Genomic DNA, 22,243 nt, shown 5'->3' with positions numbered 1-22,243 from the left:
GAGTTTAGGGATGCTCCTGCCCCCTTTACTGCTTGAGGTCCCCCTCCCCTTGGGAGGGATTTGAGCAGTACATTGGGAGGTGGTTTCATAACCATTTGTCCTTGAGGAATGGAGGGCTTTGATGTCCTAAAAGAAAGGGAAGAGGAGAGAAAAAAAAAACAACTGATCACCTGTCTCTCTTTCCCTTTTTAAATAGTGTTCAGTACTTGGTAAGTTCCTCCTGGTGTCTAACCTAAGGAAAGCCTGTCATCTGTGTAGTTTAGTAGCAAAGGAAAAAGAAAAACTCCAGTCCGGTATTCTGTGTGCTCATGTAATCCTGAGGATTGCAGAGCTCTCATCAGACAGGGGGAACCCTCGGGCCTCTGTCCCTCCGCCTGCGCTATCTTCATGAGGCAGGAGAAGTCATTTAACTTGCAAAGTCAAGCAAAGGCTGTGGGAGGCCTCTGAGCTCAACTGGAAGGGAAAAGGGACATTTTTGCCTTCTAGTGGAAGAAACCTCATTTCTCAGTGCACCTCAACGCCTCCTCCTGTGCACATGAGCTTAATTTTCTTCCCCTCCTAATGAAGATGGATCAAAGCCAAGCTATATAGTCAAGGGGGAGCCAGGCAGGGAAGCTGAGTGAAGGGGGTGAGGGGGCAGAAACGGAGCTGTTCTCATGGAGAGGAAGTAATTAATTTTAAGAGAGAGCAAAGATAAGGAAGCCCTTGGTAATAGAATGTCAAACTCCAAAGGCAGCTGGCTAAAAATTAAATCAGAGCATAGGGAGTTTCTTTTGTTCATTCATTCATTCACTTATTCATTCAACAAATATTTATCGGGACCTGCTGTGCACAGGCAGAGATCCCAAGCAGGCACTGGGAGAGGGTCCAGCTCGCCATGACCACAGCAGGGCTCCAGGAACTGAATTAGGGACACGGAGAGGTGGATTTGCAAAGTGAAGCCATTTGTCATCAGGATAAAGCATTTGCAGAAGTACCACTAAATGACTGAATATGTTGACCTTTTGGATTTAGGATTAGTTGCTTAAATATCAGCCCCAGCTATATCCGACCAGCTTGTCTCATCACGGGTTAAATAATAATGTTGTCTCTTCTACTCACTGACTGCATTGCCCTCTGACTGGGTTCTGTCTTCAAACCGAACAATTAGATTAGCTCCTCCCTTTCAGTGTCTGTCGGCGTCACAAAATAGCCATAACAAGAGGCTATGAAGTCAACAGAATGCCTGGTGCTGCTGAAAGGAACCAGCTTGGTCAGAAAGGATTCTGTCATCGGAAGATAAAAATGGAACAATATCCAAAGCTAAAGAAACTAAAATTTGATGCCAAAACAGAACATCTCCAAAAAAAAAAAAAAAAATCTCGGCGTGTAAGATAATGGTGGGCCTGGAGCATCCTCTACTGAAACCCTTCACAAACAGCCGAGGCACTCACTGAGACTGACTGCAGAGTAGGCTTGCCTGGTGGCAGGGGCTTGGAAGAGATGACCGTCAGAGGCCCCTTGCATGGAGGGCCCTTGCACTTTAAGACATGGAGGACCTCAGGAAAAGAGGAGACGTGACCGTCTTCAATCTCTGGAGAGTTCAGAGTAGCTAACGAGGATGCAGGCCTCCTTGCCCCAAGCAGATCTGACAGTCTCCAGCTGGGATTTATCATATTGCATCTGGGCAGATTTACAAAAATTAATACATGATGACCCCCGCTCTGAGCCCCATTTGCTACCCTCTTCCTCACAAGATTTGGGAAGAAGCTTTTCTGCCAGTTCACCCGAGCAAAGAAGTAAGTCCTCACCACCGGCTCTGGCTCCATGATACCCACGCCCACGCGCTTCACTTGCTCATCTGCTGGGCCACCCCAGGCGGAGGGTGAGTGACCTGGGCGACAGCCTGGGGCGGTGTCTGGAGGGGTCGTGTAGGGGGACGCCACGGAGAAGCCTCATTCATTACGTTCCTGTCTACACAGAAGAAGGCTGGGCAGGCTGAGAGCAGAGAGAGGAGACCCCGTCAGTCTCCGCTTCCAGCATCAGCATGGCACAACAGCCACACGTGAATCCCGAGCTTCATTTAACCCTGTGCCCACAGGCTCAGAAGGGTCTCTCTGAAGCGAGTGGATTTCACCCGAGGGCCTGTGTTCTGGGCCAGGAGATGGGGCGGCAGGGAGGGCTGGCGTGGGTTTCTGCCGTGCAGATGGGGATGCAGCCCCGGACTCCTCCACCCTCCCAGAGACTCCGTGTCCTTCGCGCCACGAGGTCAGACTGCTTAGGAGTGGAACACCTGCGCTGTGTGCCTGCTCCACCTCTCTGCGTTCGCTGTTTCTCCTCGGGGACCTGAGCTATCAGCCCCGACTCACTCATCCTGCCCCCGGCGCTCTGCCCAGCAACATTCCGATTGAATGCTGGGAAGCCACAGGCCCCCTTAGGGCACCAGGGCACCCCTGCCACCCAGAGAGAGGCCCTCCCCCTCCCCGGTGCCGGAGCCGGAGGAGGGAACCAGCAGTGCCCGCTGCCACCACGCGCTGGAGCCCGGCCGGCGCTGCGAGCGGGACCGGAGGACTCACTTCTCAGAGGGATGTTATGAGCGGGCTGGCTGCTCGGTCCTCTGAGGCTGCTGCACAGGGGCCAAAGCTGCCAACAAGATGCTGAAGTTTCGAGCCGATCGACGGGTCAGGTAGGGTTTCTGCAGCGGACTGTGAGCCAGGTGAAGTGAGAGCTGAGTTGGCGGGTCGCTGGCTCTGGGGGCGTCACAGTGAGGGGCCCGCCCCGTGTGACCTGGAGATCAGAGTAGTTAGGTCAGTGGTTGCTGCATTGCAGTGCTTGTGAAGGGGACGCTGTTTTGAAATTGGTAGCGCCAGGGTGGGGTGAGGACGTCATCTGTCGGGGTTGCTGGGTAGGAGAGTCTAGGGCAGGAAGAATTCAGTGTCCTTTGAAAGACTTGTGCCGGCTGACAGCAAACTCTGTGTGGCTTCAGGGTGTGTGTGCGTGTCTTTCCGTCTGTCCATCTGTACCAGTGCCTGCAGGAAAGGATTCCAGCAGAGCTGTCACAGGGAATGTGCACAGCAGAGTGGGCCGAAGGCGATGACTTTGGGGAGAGTGTCAGGGGGTGGGTGATCTGAGCTGGGAAATGGCAGAGGCCTTGCTGCCTCAAGGGTCTTGGCTGTTGCAGCCTGCCCGCCCCCCACCCCCTCCCCGGGGCAGAGCCAGGCATGCTGGTGACTAGAAACAGCTGCTCTCCCTTGCCGAGACCCCCTGTGGTTAAGTTGAGAGCATCCTTATAAACCTGGGACAGAGGGAGGAATAGAGTTTGCGAAACAGAAAGTGAGTTATCTGTGTGATAGAGTTAGAACCCAGGCTAGACCCAGAGGGATGGTACGGGGAGGGAGGTGGGAGGGGGGTTCAGGATTGGGAACACGTGTACACCCGTGGCGGATTCATGTTGATGTATGGCAAAACCAATACAATGCTGTAAAGTAATTAGCCTTCAATTAAAATAAATACATTTAAATTTTTAAAAAAGAAAAGAAAAAAATAAATTCCTCTTAAAGGGGGAAAAAAAAAAAAAAGAGAACCCAGGCTAACTAGACACTGGCCAGACTTAGGGTCCTGTCTGGTAAGCCCAGGCTGCAAAACCCAGATTTCCACATAGGCTGTAGCCGCTGCTCACTGGGCTTCTGTCTACCAGGTGTCTTTGGATTTGATCTGAACATGACTGGTTTGGAAGCTGAAAAAATCACCCGCTGATATTATGTCTAACTTCAGCAAACAGTTCCGCTGGGAAGTATCCCAGACTATGGAAAGCAGCTCTCCGAAAGGTTACTTTACTTCTGTCATGCAGCTGAGGGGATGTCCTGAGGTCTCTTCCCCCTACTAGCTGACCTGCCACTTGCCAAGCAGAGCGCTGACCCTTCCCTGTGGGAGGGCTTGGTGGCCTGTTATTGAGACCCACAAGCCCCAGTGCAGCCTCCGCGGGCTCCTGCAGACACCAGCCTGTGGGGGTGGACTGAGCATGTCTGGGCTCTCACAGCCTCTCTCAAGAGGGGTGGGAACAGAAGACCTTGAGATTCTCCCAGCACCCCCACTGGCTGCAGGCTTGAGCCTCCTACTGCTCTCTTGCCAGGTGGCCCTTGGCTTGCAGAGTCCACCTCAAATGACCGCTACTCATGGTGTAGACCATCTGCACCAGCCCCTCCCTAAGTTCTGTCCGCTGCCCTTCCTCCCGTGTCTCTCTGCGGAGCCCCCAGGGAACTTTCCTGACAGTCAGCCAGAAGAGCCCCAGCAGGGCCTCCACGATACAGCCCCACCTGCCTCTGCACAGACCCCGCCCCTGGCCCACGTCTCCCTCTGGGCCGTCTTTACAGCAGCCACTCCCCGGCCACAGTACCCGTTAGCCAGACGTGACTGCTGAGCCAGCGGCCACCTCCAATGCTGGACTGGTCCAGGGGCTCGGCTGCATCAGCTACTCCCTTGCCAGGGAGGTCCTGGACTTGGAGTGAGTGGGGCCCAGCCCGGGCTCAAGAATAGAAGCCCTGGATCTTTTGTTTCATTTGAAGAAAGAAGTAGAACAGGGGAGGAAGAGGTCCAAGGTCACAAGAGAATTCTTTCAGCAAATGATGAGTGAGCAGTTTTATGCGGCGCCCTGGCCGGAGTTGTCTTGCTGAGGGTGCCCGCCAAACGCCAAGTCTTGACCATTGGACCCCTCCCCACCCCCCACAGACATGCCCAGAACAGCCACCGAAAGGGTTAAGTGGGCTTTTTTCCAGCCTAGGGATCTCTAGTAAGTAGTTAACACTGTCGGAAAGACAGCATCCCCTCCTGACGGACCTGCTGCTGCTTCTGCAGCCCGGCCCTCGCTTGTCGCTTTCAGTCCTGCTGGAGAGCAGAGTGACAAGCTCCTGGAGGTCCCCGTGCCCGTCTCTGCCCAGGGCCCGTCCACCCTCGGGCCTGTGTGTCTTGACCACAGCTTTTCTCTCTCTCTTGCCTCTACAGCCATAATGAAAGACGGAACACATTTCTACACCCACTGACTGGCCAGGTTCCAGAGGAAAACAAAAAGTTTGACTTGAAAATGTATGTTTACTCCCTGCCCACTATTCGGCCTTTGCATCCTTGACCACCAGGAGCTGTGCAGCTGGGAAGCAGAGGGAATGGGGGGCAGAAAGGGGAGCAGAGGACTTTAGGGTCACTCACCTCAGTTCTGAGGGCTGGAAACTTCTGAGGCCCATCTGGCTTGACACCCTTACCCCCTTTCCTGGAATCTTGCGGGGCCCAGGTTGATGCATCCCATGGGCTGAGCTCAAGGAGACAGGTCTGAGGCTGGCATGTCATTCACCCGGGCCTCTGAGGGGCTAGTGAGCATCTGCTGTGACCACGAGAACCTTGGCTCGGTCAATGAAAGAAAAAAAAAAGATAATTAAATGTCTCTCATGTCCACTGGGTCACCACGTCTTTTAAATTAGAAAGAGACGAAGTCCCGGAGTCACAGGGCCTAGGTTTTTAAGGTAACTTTTCAGGAAAGGACGAGGAGAATGTGCAGAGCCCCTGGTGGATGGTCGCGGAAGCGCAGTGGGGGCAGCTGAGGCCCCCTTGGGGCTGCTGGGGGCCCTCATTTGTGCTGAACACTGGAACGGTGAATGGCAGGGTGGGGAAGGGGCGGGCAGCACCTGCTGTTTCCTGGTTCTCACCAGCTTCTTTCTTCCTTTCTGGTCAACTTGAAATCAGATCAGCTTTGGACATGTCCAATAAAGCAGGTGGGAAACGGCCAACTACCACCAACAGTGACCTAACCAACCACAGCATGGTGTCTGAGGTCCCTCCAGAGCGGCCCAGTGTCCGGGTAAGCCTAGCCGATCCTTGGAAATGTATCAGGCTGCTTGCTTGTTCCTGCAGGTTCCAAAGAGCAGGTGATGGGATGCAGGCAGTGGGGAGCAGGAAGGGAAGAGGGCTCAGACCAGAACCATACGGAAGACCCACCTCTGGCCCGGGGGTCTCAGCCTCAGCACCGCTAGCACTGGGTCTGGGTCGCTCTTTGCCGTGTGGGGCTGCCCTTTCACTGTAGGGTGCTGAGCGGCGTCCCTGGCCTCCGCCCAAGATGCCCATCACCCATCCCCGACGACCAAAAATGTCTCTCGACATTGTTAGATGTCCCCTGTGGGACAAAACTGTCCCACCCCCACTGAAAACCACCGACCTAGGGGGGCAGCAGGACAATAACTGATGAAGGGCCTGGCAACTGGGTGCTCAGAAACGGGGGAGGAAGGAAGAGAGTGTCAGGAGAAAGGAGCAGCCAGAGAAGGAGGTCGCAGAGAGGTCCGGTTGGAGGAGGGCTGGAGGTGTCCGTGGGGTTTAGTAACACTGGTAGCTGGGGCTCTGACAAGAGTAGTCGCAGAGCTGGGAGGAGAGCAGAAGGCAGAAACAAGCGGAGAGGCCTTCCGAGGAGATGGCAGGGCGGGCACGGGGCGCTGGGGAGCGGAGGCTGCTCTTGCTGGAAACGAGACCGTCCATGGTGGCACGGCCACACAGCGGAGGGCTCTCTAGTCCAGGGACTGGAGCTAGGTGTACGACAAGGATAAATCCTAAGAACGGTGTCAAGTTGGAAAGTATGAAAACTATAGTGTCATTTATGTACATTGCAAACACATGAAAATAATTCAGCATTTTTATAGATGAGCTTGCAGTACCAACATATAACCATAGAGGAAGAAAAGGCAGTGAGGTCAGGGAGGGGCTCAAAGGGAGGGGCTCAAAGGGAGGGGCTCAAAGGGAGGGGGCTCAAAGGGAGTTTCGGCTCTATTTGTCAGATTTTATTAGGAAAGAAGACAACATGTAGTGGTGATTTAGTCCCCACTTTTCTGAAATGGTTGAAATATTTCAAAAAAATATCTTTAAAGAAACTTGACTATGAAGGGAAATGAGGGGCAGAGGGTGGCAGCTGTGAGATATGCAAGATGGAGGGAGGTTTTCTTTGTTTACTTTGTTTCACGATGTTAAGGGCAGGAGGGAAATGGCCCAGCAGGCAGTTTCAGGAGAAAGGGCAGAGCCAATGTGTCGTGTGTCTGTGGAGCCAGGAGCCAGGTGCAGAGGTGGAGGGGCCCTCTTCCTAAGGCTGCATAGAAAGGTGTGTGAAGCTTGAGGGTGGGGCTAGGAGTTTAAAGACATCCCCACCAGATGCTCTCAGTTTTTACAGGAAAGTAGGAGGTAGGGTTTTCTGCTAAGAGTGGGGTGGGTAGAGGGGCATCGGGGGCAGGGCTTCAGAATAAATCCAAGGATCAGCGGCCAGCAAGGGACATTTGGAATATTGTCTGATAATGTTGAAGGGTCACCTGAGGTCCTAGATGGAGCCTGTGGCTCTGACTCACAGGTGGGTGTGGTTCCTCTCCAGCAACACTGCCTGGAAGATCGGTTGCGTTGACTGGAGGTTGAGGGTTGCTGGGAAGCAGTGGCAGAGAGATAAGAAGGCCAGTTTATTACTGAGGGGCTGGCAGGGGAATGGCTGAAGTGGCTGCTTCTGGGAGCAGCTTTTAGGCTGCAGAGAGCCTGTGAAACTATGCCAGATGTCGGACTGAGAGAAAAGGGAGAGACTTCAGGATTTTCATATTTTGAGGGTGATGGACCACTTCTTCAGATAGCTAATCTCTGCCACTATGTGTGAGTCTTTACACTTCCCAGTTTGGGAGGTACTTTCTGATAAACCCCGGTTTCTTCTTTCCTTCTTCCTACAAGTGTTTAGTAAGTGCTTGTTGATAGCTGGACACCTTGCTAGGCTCTGGTTAATGTAAGATGAACAGAAGTTTCTCTGTACAGAGAGCTCGCAGTCTAGAGAGGGGGATGGGAAGCCAGCGGTCCCGTTGCAGCGTGACAGGGTCTAGACTGTGAGAATGTACAAGAAGGGGCAGCAGCGCCGCCCTGGGAGAGCAGGGAGGTTCTGTGGGCTCGCGGTGCTGCGCTAGGCTCGGAAGGACGGGTAACGGCAGCGGGGCCTTCCAGGAAAGGCCTCGTGGGGTGGGAGAGACCCACTCGGAGTCTGGCGTGACCAGTGGCAGAGTTGGAGTTGTGTGGTGGAGTTGCTGAGAGTGGGCGACGGCCCAGCCGGGTCTTATAAACCTGTCCTTGCATGCTGTGCTGAGGACTGGAATTCTCTTCTAAATGACGGAGCAAGCGAGAAGTTTTAAGCAAAAGAGTAGGGTAATTAATAAAAGTGTAGTTCATGGCAGAGGGTAGCCAGCAAGAAGAGACGGCAAGCCGTGAGGCAACAGCAGCAGCAGCATTTGAGGGGAAAGGGTGGGCTGGAAAACCACTCGGACGATAAAGTCGCCAGCCCCGTATGGGGGGTTGTGAGCAGTGCGGGGAGGAGGGGGCGCTGACAGCGGGCGCAGAGAGCGGCTTGAGGCCCGAGTGGGGCGTGGGCCAGTCCCCGGAGGAGAAGCGCAGAAGTAGAGAAGGGCAAGGTCGGTTACAGAGGGGGTGGCTTTGGTTTTGCGCTTATTCAGCCCTAGCTGGACTACTAGTGAGCAAATGGACTGGGCCTTAGATAGGGTTAGGGAGCTTTCGGCACTTTGCTGGCAGCTGAGGCGATGGAGGTGGACGAGGCGACGCAGACAGCGTTTGGTGAGAGGAAAGGTGTGAGCGTGGAGTCCACCAGCACTTACGGTGGAGGCGAGCGCGGGAAGGGCTGGCGCAGACGGAGGTACTGAAGAGTGAGGAACGGCGTCCCAGAGACCGAGGGGAGAGTTGCGGGGGGCAGAAAGGCTCAGTGCCGGCCCTCTGGAATGTCAGGGGCTGCGTGGCCTGGGTGCAGTGACATCGCAGGGGCCATTTCAGAAGAGGCGGGGGAGGCTGACGAGGAAAGGGAGGAGGAAAAGCGGCCCGTCTCTGAGGAGAAAGAGGTGGAAGGGAGGGCAGGCGTTCCCGGACAGTGGGCCGTGGCTGGAGGGGCAGTCAGGGTGTGTGCATGTGTGAGAGACAGACAGATGGACGGCTGATTTGAGATGGACAGACCTGAGCATCTTTGCCGAGGAGAAGCCGCCAGTAGGGGAGGAAGAGATGAAGACACAGTTGAGAGATTATAGGTGAAGCAAGTCTCAGAGGAGACAGCTGGCTGGACTCAATGGCCTTGGAAAGAAGGAAAATGCTTCTTCTTTTGACCTTGTAGGGAAGGAGACAAGCAGACAAGGAGAGTGGTGAGGGCGTCATTTTCTGGGTCAAAGGGTGTGAAATTGAGGAAGTGCGGATCTGACAGCCTTTATTTTCTTGGTGAGGATCAGGCCCCACGGAGGGCGGGGTGGGCAGAGGGCAGGGGAGCGGTGAGGGTGCGCTGGAGCGGCAGGGAGCACCGTAATCTCCCTGTGAGTGCAGGGAGGGTGGACGATTCGATTACTCTGTGGTTTAGAGTTGCAGAGAAGATCAAGGAAAGGCGCTGGATGGGGTGCTGGAGAGTGCGGTTGATCTACCCTGCCAGGGAACCTAGGCTTTCTAGGAAGACAACCAATGCCAGGAGGTAGCTGATGAATCACAAGAAAAGGGGAGACGTTCAGGAGCTGGGGGTGACAGTGGAAAAGCTGGTGTAGATGAGTGATGGAGTGAGAAAGCCCAGAGGACGGGGCGCTGAGGTTGAAAGATGGGAGTGTGAGAACTGATGATGCTGGTGACAGAGCCTTGGGGGCAGGCCAGGTCTAAGGTGTGGCCGTGGGGGTGAGCTGCTGGGGTGGAAGTGGACGGTTCTGGACTTGAGGAACCAGGGTGGTTTAAAGGCAGGCCACTGGATGGGCCGTTGGAGCCAAGAAATTGTCGCTGTGATCCAAGACTTGGAACAAAGCAGATGACTGACACCAAAACCCTTCGTCTCTGAAGGAATGGTCTAGGAGCTGATCGTGGTGAGAAAGGCTAGACAGTGAAAGAGCAGTGGTGCTTCGAGAGAGAGAGTGTTGCCAGAACGTGCTGGTTAAGAATGGCAGTGTCCGTGTGGCAATAAGGAGCCAGGAGAACACTCGTCCATCCTCCCTGGTCTGTGGTATGCTGGACGTTCAAGAATGAATAGGACTCGGAGAGGATGGAGATGTAGGGAATCTACTTCCAACTGAGTGGGTCCAAGACAGCATTATGAGAGAGGTAAGGAGTAAGGCCGATAGGAGGAGGCTAGGCCGGAAGTGAAATGGGAAAAAAATCTTATTTTCTCCTTAAGAAAAACCACATCACGGTGAGACAGGTGGGACTGCTCTTTTGAGCCCCACATTAGTGATTTAAAAAAGAGTCAAAAAATTGAAAGCCTGTGCCCTTGAGTTAGTAACAGATCCAAGGTTCTCACCTGAGCTGCTTAACCTGAGGGCCCCCGGGGTGGCTCTGGAGAGAGACCTCTCCTGCCAAGGGCAGCCCCCCCCCCGTGCAGGCAAGGCTGGAAGGAGAGGGAGAGAGTGAAGCCGGCTGCTGTCTGTCTCCCTAGGCCGCCCGGCCATCCCGAAAGGCCATCGCTTTCGGCAAGCGCTCCCACTCCATGAAGCGAAACCCCAGCGCTCCCGTCACCAAGGCAGGCTGGCTCTTCAAGCAGGTGAGGCCTCCTCTGCCATCCTGTCCCTCACAAGGCTGCTTTCTCCTTATACCATCATTTCTCTGTACTTAGAAGAGCCCATGTATACTTTGCTATATGTCTTTCCCAGGTTCTATTTTGGTATATTTCTGTGAACGAATCTCCTGATTTTATAAAGGCTCCGGGAGGTTGAGTATCTTCCTAAAATCACAAAGAGAAATTAGCATCACATTTGGGAGTGCAGCCAGGTCTCCTGATGGGCAGAGGCAATGACTTTGAAATAAGTAGGCCCCCCACCCTATGAGGGTGATGAACAGGGAGGCCTGGCGTGCTGCGATTCATGGGGTCGCAAAGAGTCGGACACAACTGAGCGACTGAACTGAGCTGAGCCACCCTGTGAGAGCAGCCAACGGCTAGGTCGGCAGGCCCGCTTGTTGCGAAGGGAGGGGTGTCTCCTCTGAGTCGCGGGGCCCAGTTCTGCTTGCTGGCTCTGCCACGACCGCTGCCTGCCCTTCTGCTCCACCCTTCTGACCCTTTGCTGCCGCATTCAGCTTCCCTGGGGAGACGCTGAGGCCCAGAAGCACAGAAGTAGAAGGTCCCAGGCAGTTCTGTAGTGTCGTTCCCCGCCGCTGAGGGCTCTTGGGGGTTGCCGGCCCCTCTTAGTGACAGAGCCTCAACCGGAAGCAGGGTGTCCTTATGCTGAGCGCAGCCCTCTTTCCACTGCGTGCCCCCTCCTCACCACACCCAGCTCACAGACCCTCCTGTCTGTTCGCCCGCGTGTCCTGCAGGCCAGCTCTGGAGTTAAGCAATGGAATAAGCGCTGGTTCGTCCTGGTGGATCGCTGCCTCTTCTACTACAAAGGTGAGCCTGTCCCTGGTGCTGGCAGGGGATGCCGAGAGCTAGTGCCCCTCTTTATTATTCTGCCCTGTCACGGGGCTCTTAAGCTGATGGGTGTGGGTGCATAGGGGTGCACACATCCCCTCTGTGCTCTCTGGCACTGGTGGGGCGTGACCGTGAGATGAGACACAGCTTTCTTGCTTACACTCTCACTCACTCCACACTATTTACCGAGTGCCTCCTGGGCTTCAGGCAGTTCTGATGGGTAGTGTGGTGCATGAACAGGACCGTCAGGTGGCAGGGGGTGAAGTCTGGGTGAGGAGGGCAGGAGAGAAGGAGGGAGAAGAGAAGAGTGCCTGGCCACACTAGCAGCCCACCTGCTAACTGGACCTTGTATGTTGAACTCCCTTCTGCCCTACCTGGATGCATGGTCCGACCTGTGCGGGCCGGGTTTTTTGGTCAGTTTTGTTCACTGTTGTATCCACAGCACCAAAAACAGCACGTGGTGCGTGGTAGGCGCTCTGTCGATGTGCAATAAACGGTCATCCCGCAGCTTCTGCCCTCTCTGCCTGCCCCAATACTCCTTCCCTTCCCTCCCCTCGAAAGAGGGTAAAGCTCTCGTAACTTGGGTGCAGCGGCCTCTAGGAGGTTATTTTCAAAGCACGCACAGCAGCAGTTTGTCACAGAGGGCAAGTTGCCCTCCCAGTGGAGGGAACTGGTGAGGGCTGATGACAGCGACAGTCCTGTCTGGCTAACGCCTGGGCGCTGAGGAGAGAGAGGGGGAAGGCATGTAGCGGGCGTGGCTGTCTCCTTCTGCATGCCCCGGGATGCAGGGATCCGACTTCTCCCGGTCTCCTGGGGGCAGTTCAGTGGATCATTAACTTTGGCACACAAAGGTTGTACCCAGGGACCCCTCCCTGCTGTTGCTGTGCCCAGAGGCTCCTGAGTCCAGAGGAGAGACAGCAGGAAGGGGCTGCACATGTAGGTCCAATCACAGAGGAAATCCCGAGACTGAGAGCAAGGAATCTGCTTGGACCGGGCCCTGGGACGCAGGACCCCCATGGAGCTAGAGAGTGATAGCAACTCCAGGTGGGAGGGAGACTGGGGTCTCTGCAGGGGGAGACGCTCTGGGCCTGGTGTGAGGGGGAACCTTGAAAAGCCCTGAGCTCCAGGTGTGCAGAGATGGGGGGTGCTCTCCATGAGGCATGCTCTCAGGAGACCCCTAAACACTGGTCTGGACTCAGCCCAGCGGGGCCCACCCGCTCCGGGGAGACAGCCTCGGCCTCCTGAAGAAGCTCCAGGTCCCCAGCCCTCCTGTGCGTCCGCCCAGCCCTTGCTCGGCACCATGCGGGGGTCTTGTAGGGATGAGTAAGGGGGAGAGGGGGGCTCGTGGATTCTGTAACCCCTCTGACAGCTCCTCTGACCCCTCATGAGGACTCCACAGAATCTCCAGCCCGGGAATAAAGTGCTCTCCTGGGGAAGTGGGGAGGCTCTTGCATGGCCTCAGTGAGTCCCAACCTCGTGGTCCCCACAGAGCACCTCTGCCCCCGTGAGTCTCCCACTGACAGCTGGGAACCAGCTAGCAGATCCAGCAGGCTCCTGCAGAGATCCGGGATGAGTCATGCCACAGTCTGTTTGTTCACCTGCTCTGGGCCCGAGGGCCAGAGGCCACGCAGGGGTGTGTCTTCTGGGCAGCCTCGGACCTCAGTGGAGGGAGTCTAGTTGGGGGAGGACAGAGCAAGCTGCCAAGAGCCTGGGAGAACCTTAGAGACAGCCACCCAGAGGAGGCCAAGATGCGAGTGTCCGCTCTACCCCCCATTATGACCTGTTCTGGGCGTCACTGCTGGGACTGCCTTGTCTGGAGGGGCACTGGGGGCGGGAGGGAGGTTACAAATGCTAGCTTGACAGTCAGACGTCTTGGGCTAAAGACCAGTCTACCACTTTCTACTTAAGCAGAAGTTATATAACCTTCCTGTGCCTCAGCCTCCTTGCCTACATAAAAATGGAGGTCATACAGTACCTTTCACGGGATTGTTGGGCGCGTTGAACCTAAGGCTTTAACTTAGAATGCTGCCTGACCTGTTGCAAGTACTCCAAAATGTTGGCCCTTACGTGCTTGTTTGTGGCTCCTAGGAATGTGAGCTCCCCGAGGCTAGCACAGTGTCTGCAGGGCCGCCATGCTCCCCAGCACCCCAACTGCAGGGGGTGCGTCTCTTGTGTGGCTGTGCGATGGCCCCGAGTAGCTGACGGACAGGCGGTGGCGAGCGGGGGTTCCCGGGCGTTTATCACTGTAAGGCTGAGGCGACGCGCTCCCCCGCCCCGCCCCGCGGGCAAGCACGCGTCTCACCGGCGCCCGTTTCCTCGACAGATGAGAAGGAGGAGAGCGTCCTGGGCAGCGTGCCCCTCCTGAGCTTCCGGGTGGCCGCGGTGCAGCCCTCGGACAACATCAGCCGGAAGCATACCTTTAAGGTCAGTGGGCCTTCCTCTCCCAGGCTGGGTGGGGGCTGGAGGCACTTCTCCTCGAGCACACAGAACGCAGCAGGGTCAGGAGCCGCCACCTTCAGCAGTTCCGGATGGTGGTACTGGGGGAGCAGGCAGTGGCCCCAGGACTCAGTCCAGGCTGTTGCAAGGCTCACCCAAGGCTGGCCCCTGGTCTTCGCTCCCAGAGGAGCCTGTAGAGATGAGCTTCAGTGATACCACAGTCTTTCCTGGGGGATGATTCATTCTGTGCTGAGTCCGCGGACCCTCTGCCCAGCGTCCTGGCACTGAGGAAACCCTTCGCCGCAGAGGCAGAAGCTGTGGGCGCATGGGTTTTTAAGATCCGTTCTGGAAAGTCTTCCTCCCCACCTTTAGCCCAGGGAACTAGACCCCCAGGCTAGCTTAATTAAAGGGTCTCCGATGTCAGCTCCTATTCAGTGCCCAGCATGCTCCCACGGGCCGTGTAAGGGCCCTCAATTTCTCATTGGTTCTCACTTCCCTCTTTCGCTTTGCCCTTCCACCCTGCCGCCTGCTCCCTGTCCCCTTCACAGCCCTTGTCATGGCCCAGCGCCCTGCTATATTTGTAACCTTGCAAAATGGCTTTTGTAGGCCTGTGTGTTTTAGATTCCATAAACCATGTGCTCTACCTGCAAAAAAATCTTTGGAGAAAATTTAGGAATTGAGTTTCATGGTGGCTCAGATGGTAAAGAATCTGCCTGCAGTGCAGATCTGGGTTCAATCTTGGGGTCACGAAGATGCCCTGGAGAAGAGAATGGCATCCCACTCCAGTATCCTTGCCCGGACAATCCCATGGACAGGAGCCTGGCAGGCTACAGTCCATGGAGTCTCAAAGAGTCAGATACAACTGAGCAACTAACTGGGTGCAAGCGTATAAAGCGCACAGTAATTAAAAGCCACTAACCTCATGGAGACACAATTTGAGGACTAAGGGCCCAGGGAGACGGGCCTCACCTGCCTGCTCTGAGCAGTGAGCGAGCGTTGCTGCTCAGAACCCATGGGGGATCCACCCATCAAAGGCAGGCCTGCAGCTGTCTCTTCCTGGGCCAGTGTTTTTCCACATTTAAAAATTCATGGCCTGTTTGAAATGATAGAAAATTCCATGCCTTTTTTGGACTTTATGATGCAAAGATCATAGGTTCTTTTTCATTTCCCAAATATAAAATTATGATATCGACCATGCATTTTCTTCGTACAAAGCCCTCTCTCCCCTAGTTGAGAAATACTGTCCAAGACCTTGAAAACCCGCAGGTTGCTCGAGGGCAGCGGACAAGTTCCTGGGGCCCCAGAGACTCTGGTCACCTGGCTCCAGAGAGGTGGGCAGATACACAGGTGCTGCTCCGGGGAATAACGACGGACTGCTTAGGCACATAATTAGTTTCCAGTCTCCAAGGGTCCCTGCAGAATGGATAATCAATAAGAGTCTAGCTCCAGGGCACCAGATTTTAGCTGGGGAAATAGGAACAGGCTGTTTAACCAACAACAGTCCTGCTACACACAGACACGTACATACACCCACACAGTCAGACAGCCTGTCTCACCCTCCCCTGCAGACTTGTGCACACAGACACGCTCCAGCCCGGACCCCTGCTGGCAGTCGCCTTAGAGAACCGTCCCTAGCGACTGCCACACCTGCTCTGCAAACCCAGACCTCCGCGCCCGTCAGCCCTCTCCTCCTTCCCTCGAGGAGCGCACTGCCTCTTTAAACCCGACTGGAGGGCTGTGCTCGGTGGCCCACAAAAGGTCCTGATTGTGGTCATTCAGTGGCCTCCCCAGGGAAGGGAGGGGCGAAGAGACAGATGGGAGGCTTGTCCCGCTGCAACCCGCAAGCGCCACCCTCAGATGGCCGGTAGTGAGGGACCGTCCCGCCCGTCCTGCGGCCAAATGCCTTGCCGTGCCCTGAGCCTCCCGGGGGGTCTCGGTGGGCTCCCCTGTTCTCGGGGCCCCTCTCGTATTTCCAGACTGGTGCAGCTCCGCGTCAGTCGTCCTGTCTTTTCCCAGGCCCTCTGCTTCCCTGTCACAGGCTGCTGTTCCTATGCCTTCGCTCTCTGCTTGTTTCCCCACGGGCGTGTTTTGTCCTCCAGCTTGACTGCCAGCTCTTCAGGTGGAGAGAGGGTGTCTTTGCCCTCCCTGGGACTGGTGTCCGGGGCAGAGCTCTGCACACACGGGGCGCTCCCTGGATGCGCAGCGGGTGAATTGTTTGCTGCTGCTCCCACCAGCCCAGGGCACACGGCCTCGTCCCCCAGTGTGGTTCTCCTCTGCGGAATCCCTGTGTCCTCCACCCCAGGGGCCTTACTCGGGGCCCTGCTGTAGTCTCAGCCCCCCGGATACCTCCTTACAGCCTCAGTGGCTCCACAGTCAGCAACCCCCTGCCCCTGCCTGCCTGCTGGGCAGCCTGGCGGGACGGTGGAGACTGGCAGGATCCGGAGGAAGGAGCCCCCTCTCTGTGCTGAGAGAAGCAGGAGGCTCCCCCACTGGGCAGAGGCTCCCAGGAAGGAAGCCCTGTCCCGGGGAAGCTGCTGAGGGTGAGCGGAGCCTGGCTGAGGGAACTCCCAGAGGGTGCGGGCCCAGCGTTGCTGTTTAGGAGAGCCCTGGGGCTTGCCAGAGCAGCCCTACCTTCTCTCCTCCCAAACCCCGGAGACCCAGGATTTTCACTCAGGGGGTCAGAGGCCAGCGTGCACTCTGGGCTCTCTCGTGATGAGTGGGATGCACAGAGCCAGCTGCTTTCTCTGAGAGATGGTGGCTCTCACTTGGGGAGTATTCTCAGCTCTCAGAATCGAGCTTGGGAGCGTCTTTTCCTCACGGACATACCCATGGGACAGCTGCCTCAGTTAAGACCAGAGCCACGTGGCAAGGTGTTTGCAGTTGCCGAGCTGGTCAGGATCAGAGCTAGGATTAGCACTGGGCCGCCCTGCCCTCTCCCCTCCGCCGCCGAGGTTCTCCGGGTCTGAGCTCTCCACCACGGCTCCTGGTGGTGGCCTGGGCCTTGCTGGGTGCTGTGGTCCCAGTGGTGACACCGAGTAGGAGGGGTGGCCTGAGTAGCTCCCCACATCCCCCTGCTCCTCAACATTCCTGCCACGCCGTCTCTTGTCTCTGCCTCTGGTGTTCGATTGACCTGTTCTATGCTTCTCCTCCTTCTGGCCACGTGAGGACCCCTCCTCTGGACAGGAGCTCTCTTCGGGGTGCCCGCCTGCCATGCCTGCTTGCGGCCGCCAACTAGGTAGCGTGCTCCGACTGTCTCTGCATGCCCCCGTGTGCCCGTGCTGCTCCTGTGCCCAGGAGGGTGCCAGCTCCCCGGAGGCTGAGCTGGGGCTGGGATGGGCCATGCTTGGGGGTGGGAGGCATCTCTCCCAGGCGTGGGGGTGACTGACCTTCACATCAGAGACTGAATTTGGTGGGCGAAGCGGGCAAGGTAATTGTCCCTTCTGCTTGTAACCGCCTCAGGTAGGGTAGGTAAACCTGCCTGGCTATTACTGGGCGGCCTGGTGGTATCCCGAGGGCTAGCCACAGGCAGGCACGCGGAGGCCAGCCAGAGCCCTTGGGACTGCTGTGGCCTGCCTCTTCAGCTTGCCCTGAGCTCCAGCTGGAGCCAAGAGCTGCCGGTCGGGGGAGTGATTGGCCTGACCACCCCTCCTGTGGGCTGGGTGTCTTCTCCCCACAGGTGACTGTCTGCTGGGTGGACGAGGCTGGGGCCAGTTCCACGCACTGCCTCTCCCCACAGGCTGAGCACGCCGGGGTCCGCACCTACTTCTTCAGCGCCGAGAGCCCCGAGGAGCAGGAGGCCTGGATCCAGGCCATGGGGGAGGCGGCCCGAGTACAGATCCCCCCAGCCCAGAAGTTGGCGCCACCCCAAGCTTCACGTCACAAGTGAGTGCAGGGGTGGAGCAGGGCATGGGTAGTGCCATCAGAGAGAGTGGGGGTGAAGAGGGCCCCCCACGCCATTGCTGAGCCCAGCACATGGGCTTGAACCCCGAGAAAAGGTGAACAAGCTCCTTGCCTCCCGGGAGCATGCCTGCCTAAGTGACTTCAGAGCTGTAGTCTCTTTCCTTGGGCATCTCCTCCTCTTCTTTCTGAGCCAGTGGAGGCCAACAGAAAAGCCAGTTCCATCAGGGCCTGGCCAGGAACCATATAGGGTCATTGGCTCATTTTGTTCAGCACACCACCTTTGTGGGACTCAGGTTTGAAGCCCAGCTCGGCTACTTGTCCACTGTGTGACCTGAGTGTAAGTTACTTGGCCTCTGACCCTCAGAGACAGCCTTTATAATCCTTCCTCTGATTTGTTGTGAGGACAATATGGTGTATGTAAAATGCTTGACGTGCAGCAAGGGCTCAGTATGTGAGACACTTTATCCCATCATTACCCGGAGCCTCAGCCCCTGGCTCTGGTTGAACTTTGCTTCTGAAGTTAGATTTTAATAGGGACCCAGTAGAAACAGGTTTTACAGTATAGACTCTAAGACTTTATGCATGTCTTAGAATTGTTCACCAAGCGGTATCTCAGCAAGGATGCTTGACTGTTGAATTAGAGAAGGCATAAAGAGAACATTGTCAGGAGAGTCCGTCCTTGCCTCTACCAAGGAGTGAACTTCCAGGAGTTCACTTATTCTTTTCACGAATATTTACTGTAAATACCAACGTGTATAGGCTGCTAGGAAAACAAGGTAGGAAAAGTCTGACAAGCTCAAACCTCCTGAAGCTTATATTCTCAGAGAAAGTCCTGTGAGAAGCTTGTTCGAGAAAGGGGTTTCTGTGCCCGTGAAGTCTGAGGCAGCCACTCTGGCCCCTGGTGTGCCTGCCATGTTTGACCTCACACAGTCTTTACCCACTCTGCCACTGAGGAGCCCAAGACTCGTGGACATTAAATAACTTTCTCTAGGGGAGAAGGCTTGCCTGTCACAAGCCTCTGTAGCTGGGACATCAGCAGTTTCTACTCCGTGTCGTGTACACCAAGTGCGGCGGCTGGGTCCCGGACAGACTGCAGAGGAGACCCAGTCTGGGTGGGGTTGGTCTCGGCCATAGCTTGAGGGCTCGACTCCAGGTGGGTCAGCAGAAGGGAGTGGAGGGCGGCCCTTGGGGACGACGAGCAAACGTGCACAGGGGTCCTTGGATCGTGCTTTACAGTTGCCCGGACTGGAGCAGGGAGAGAAAGTGGTAGGTGGGATTTAGGAAGCAGAATGGAATACATTGACCCCAGTTTCCATCGCTGCTTTCTTGCCTATCCTTTTCATTCCTTTTCTCCTTCTCACTTTCTCCCACCTGAACTCCATGCTGGGCTGGGGTCACTTATAACACCGCCCTTGGCATCCCACAGCCATGAGAAGCCAGACTCTGAGAACATCCCACCCGGCAAACACCACCATCAGCTCCCCCACAACAGCGTTCCCAAGCCTGAACCAGAGGCCAAGACTCGTGGTGAGGGTGACGGCCGAGGCTGCGAGAAGGCAGAGCGGAGGCCCGAGAGGCCCGACGCCAAGAGCGAGCCGCTGGCGAAAGCCAATGGTGTCCACGCCGGACCAGAACCCGCCTCAGAGCCGGGCAGCCCTTTCCCCGAGGGCCTGAGGGTCCCGGGAGGTGGGGAGCGGCCTGCCCAGCCCAACGGCTGGCAGTATAGCTCCCCCAGCCGGCCGGGGAGCACAGCCTTCCCGCCTCAGGACTCTGAGAGCGGGGGTCACCGGCGGAGCTTCCCGCCACGCACCAACCCCGACAAAATCGCCCAGCGCAAGAGCTCCATGAACCAGCTTCAGCAGTGGGTGAACCTGCGCCGAGGGATCCCCCCTCCTGAAGACCTTCGGAGGTGCGGCCTGGGGCGGGTAGGGTGGGGTGCTGTTCCCGCCGGGGCTGGGGCATGACATGCAGGCAGCCTCCGCTTCGGAAGCCAGGCTGGATGGGGAAACCAGCCCCATTCCCTGCCTGCCCAAGGCCTTCCTGCCTCACGGTTGCCCCCCACCCCTGATGCTGTCTGCCGGCTTCCTTCAGAGAAAGGGGCAGAGCGCCCAGTGCCTCACCCGGGAGAGTAAACAGAGGAAAGGCAAGTGAAGTTGCTCAGTCGTGTCCGACTCTCTGCAGACCCACGGACTGTAGCCCAGCAGGCTCCTCTGTCCCTGGGGATCTCCAGGCAAGAGTACAGGAGTGGGTTGCCACTCCCTTCTCCAGGGGATCTTCCTGACCCAGGAATGGGACCCAGGTCTCCTGCTTTGCAGGCGGACTCTTTACCATCTGAGCCACCAGGGAAGCCCCACAGGGCACTGGGTGGACTGAAATATGTAGGCAGTCACAACGAGGGGCCTTTAAAGCTGTTCCAGCTAGACATCCATCCCTACTTCCCAGTACAGCATCCAGTGTTTCCACCAATGCGAGACCCACTAACTGCCAAGAGAACTCGCTTTGTGTTTGAATGGCTCTAATTGTTTGAAAGCCATTATTTATAAACACTTTTTTGCGAAAGAAAGATGTTGCCACTCATTGGCCCTAGTTCTACCCTCTAGACAAGTTTACTTCAGTTCAGTTCAGTTGCTCAGTCATGTCCGACTCTGCGACCCCATGAATCGCAGCACACCAGGCCTCCCTGTCCATCACCAACTCCCGGAGTTCACCCAAACTCCTGTGCATTGAGTCGGTGATGCCATCCAGCCATCTCATCCTCTGTTGTCCCCTTCTCCTTCCGCCCCCAATCCCTCCCAGCATCAGAGTCTTTTCCAATGAGTCAACTCTTCGTATGAGGTGGCCAAAGTTTTGGAGTTTCAGCCTCAGCATCAGTCCATCCAATGAACACCCAGGACTGAGCTCCTTTAAGATGGACTGGTTGGATCTCCTTACAGTCCAAGGAACTTGCAAGAGTCTTCTGCAGCACCACAGTTCAAAAGCATCAATTACTTCTATTACTATTACTAGATAATAGTGACTGGCTTTCATTTGAAGACATTTATTGGATATCTGATATTTGAATTTTTTGGATATTTGACATTTTGGATAGAAGACTTTTTTTTTTTTTTTTGGATATCTTTAAATGTCTTTTGGATAGAAGACATTTATTGGATATTAGATATTTGGATATTTGAAGACCTTTATTGGACCTGAGTATGTTCACCAGGCAGGTGGGGTTACCGCTCCTTCGCTGGGGCTCTGGGCAGCTCCAGGGGCTGCAGGTAACAGCTCACTGTGGTGATCTGCCCTGCCCTGGGGAGAGCACCTCGCTTGGGTTGAGTCCCAGGAACCGACTGGTTGAATCTTTGACAGGACCCTGAAATCAGGGAAGGCGCCCCCTTGTGTGTCCTCTGTTGCCCACCTCCAGGAGCCTGGTACACTCCACTTATTTCTGCTCATAGCCTCTCTGGAAAGGATCTGAGAAATTGGTTCAGGCTGAGATGGAGATGGCTGGAAGGCTTAAAGTTTCTCCTAGGGTATTTCATTTTAAAGAGACAAGGACGGAAGCTTTGAATAGTGACATTTCTGGCCTCAGGGAGCTGGTTGAGGGGGGGAGTTTGAGGACTGGTCCTTCTTGCACCTCTGGAAACAAGCCTCTGTGCGTGGGCAGTGGACGCCTCTGTGTGCACGCAAGGTCAGCCTAGGGTACATCCACCTAGTCAGAACCTGCCCTAGTCTGGAGGACAGGGAGGGGCGGCTGGGGCACCAGCAGGTGGCCGGGAACATGCCCGTCTTGTCTGACTTCCTTACAGAGTCCTCTCTCTCTCTCAGTCCTTCTAGGTTCTACCCTGTGTCCCGTAGGGTCCCTGAGTATTACAGCCCCTACTCTTCCCAGTACCCTGATGATTACCAGTACTACCCCCCAGGGGTGCGGCCGGACAGCATCTGCTCGATGCCGGCCTACGACCGGATCAGCCCACCGTGGGGCCTGGAGGACAAGCGGCACTCCTTCCGGAACGGAGGCGGCCCTGCCTTCCAGCTGCGCGAGTGGAAGGAGCCTGCTGGCCTTGGGCGGCCTGACGGCACCGTCTGGATCCCCAGCCCCTCCCGGCAGCCTGTCTTCTACGATGAGCTGGAGGCCGCCTCTGGCTCCCTGCGCCGCCTGTCCCTGCAGCCCCGCTCCCACTCCGTGCCCCGCTCGCCCGGCCAGGGCTCCTACAGCCGCAGCCGCCTGTACTCCCCCGCCCGCTCGCCCAGGGCCCACTTTGAGCGGCTGCCGCCTCGCAGCGAGGACATCTACGCTGACCCTGCCGCCTACGTGATGAGGCGATCCATCAGCTCCCCCAAGGTGAGCCCCCCTCCTTCCCCGCCTTCCTCAGCCCCTGAGGTCCCCCGGAAGCCTGAGGCCGTCTGTCAAGATGACATGGAGAGGCGGGGGCGTCTGGGGCCTTTGGGTCCCTCAGCTGGCTCCACGGGACCAAAGGTGGCTCCTGGGGCGGGGGCCACTGGCCCCGCGGTCCTGTCCGCGGAGGA

At 56.3% G+C, this 22,243-nt stretch overlaps 1 protein-coding gene across 1 annotated transcript in view; it reads left to right on the top strand.

Annotated features, from left to right (window-relative positions):
- Nucleotides 1-22,243, top strand: part of PLEKHA6 (pleckstrin homology domain containing A6) — a 139,664-nt gene that overhangs the window by 91,989 nt on the left and 25,432 nt on the right. Inside the window, exons 4-11 of the mRNA XM_052654004.1 lie at nt 4,981-5,061; nt 5,713-5,827; nt 10,430-10,534; nt 11,302-11,374; nt 13,719-13,819; nt 17,508-17,713; nt 19,158-19,640; nt 21,542-22,058. Coding sequence (XP_052509964.1) covers nt 4,981-5,061; nt 5,713-5,827; nt 10,430-10,534; nt 11,302-11,374; nt 13,719-13,819; nt 17,508-17,713; nt 19,158-19,640; nt 21,542-22,058 — 1,681 coding nt within the window. The remainder of the gene's footprint in view (nt 1-4,980; nt 5,062-5,712; nt 5,828-10,429; nt 10,535-11,301; nt 11,375-13,718; nt 13,820-17,507; nt 17,714-19,157; nt 19,641-21,541; nt 22,059-22,243) is intronic.

Source organism: Budorcas taxicolor, chromosome 16 (assembly GCF_023091745.1).
Source record: "Budorcas taxicolor isolate Tak-1 chromosome 16, Takin1.1, whole genome shotgun sequence".
NCBI lineage: Eukaryota > Metazoa > Chordata > Mammalia > Artiodactyla > Bovidae > Budorcas > Budorcas taxicolor.
This window is presented reverse-complemented; position numbering and strand designations above follow the sequence as displayed.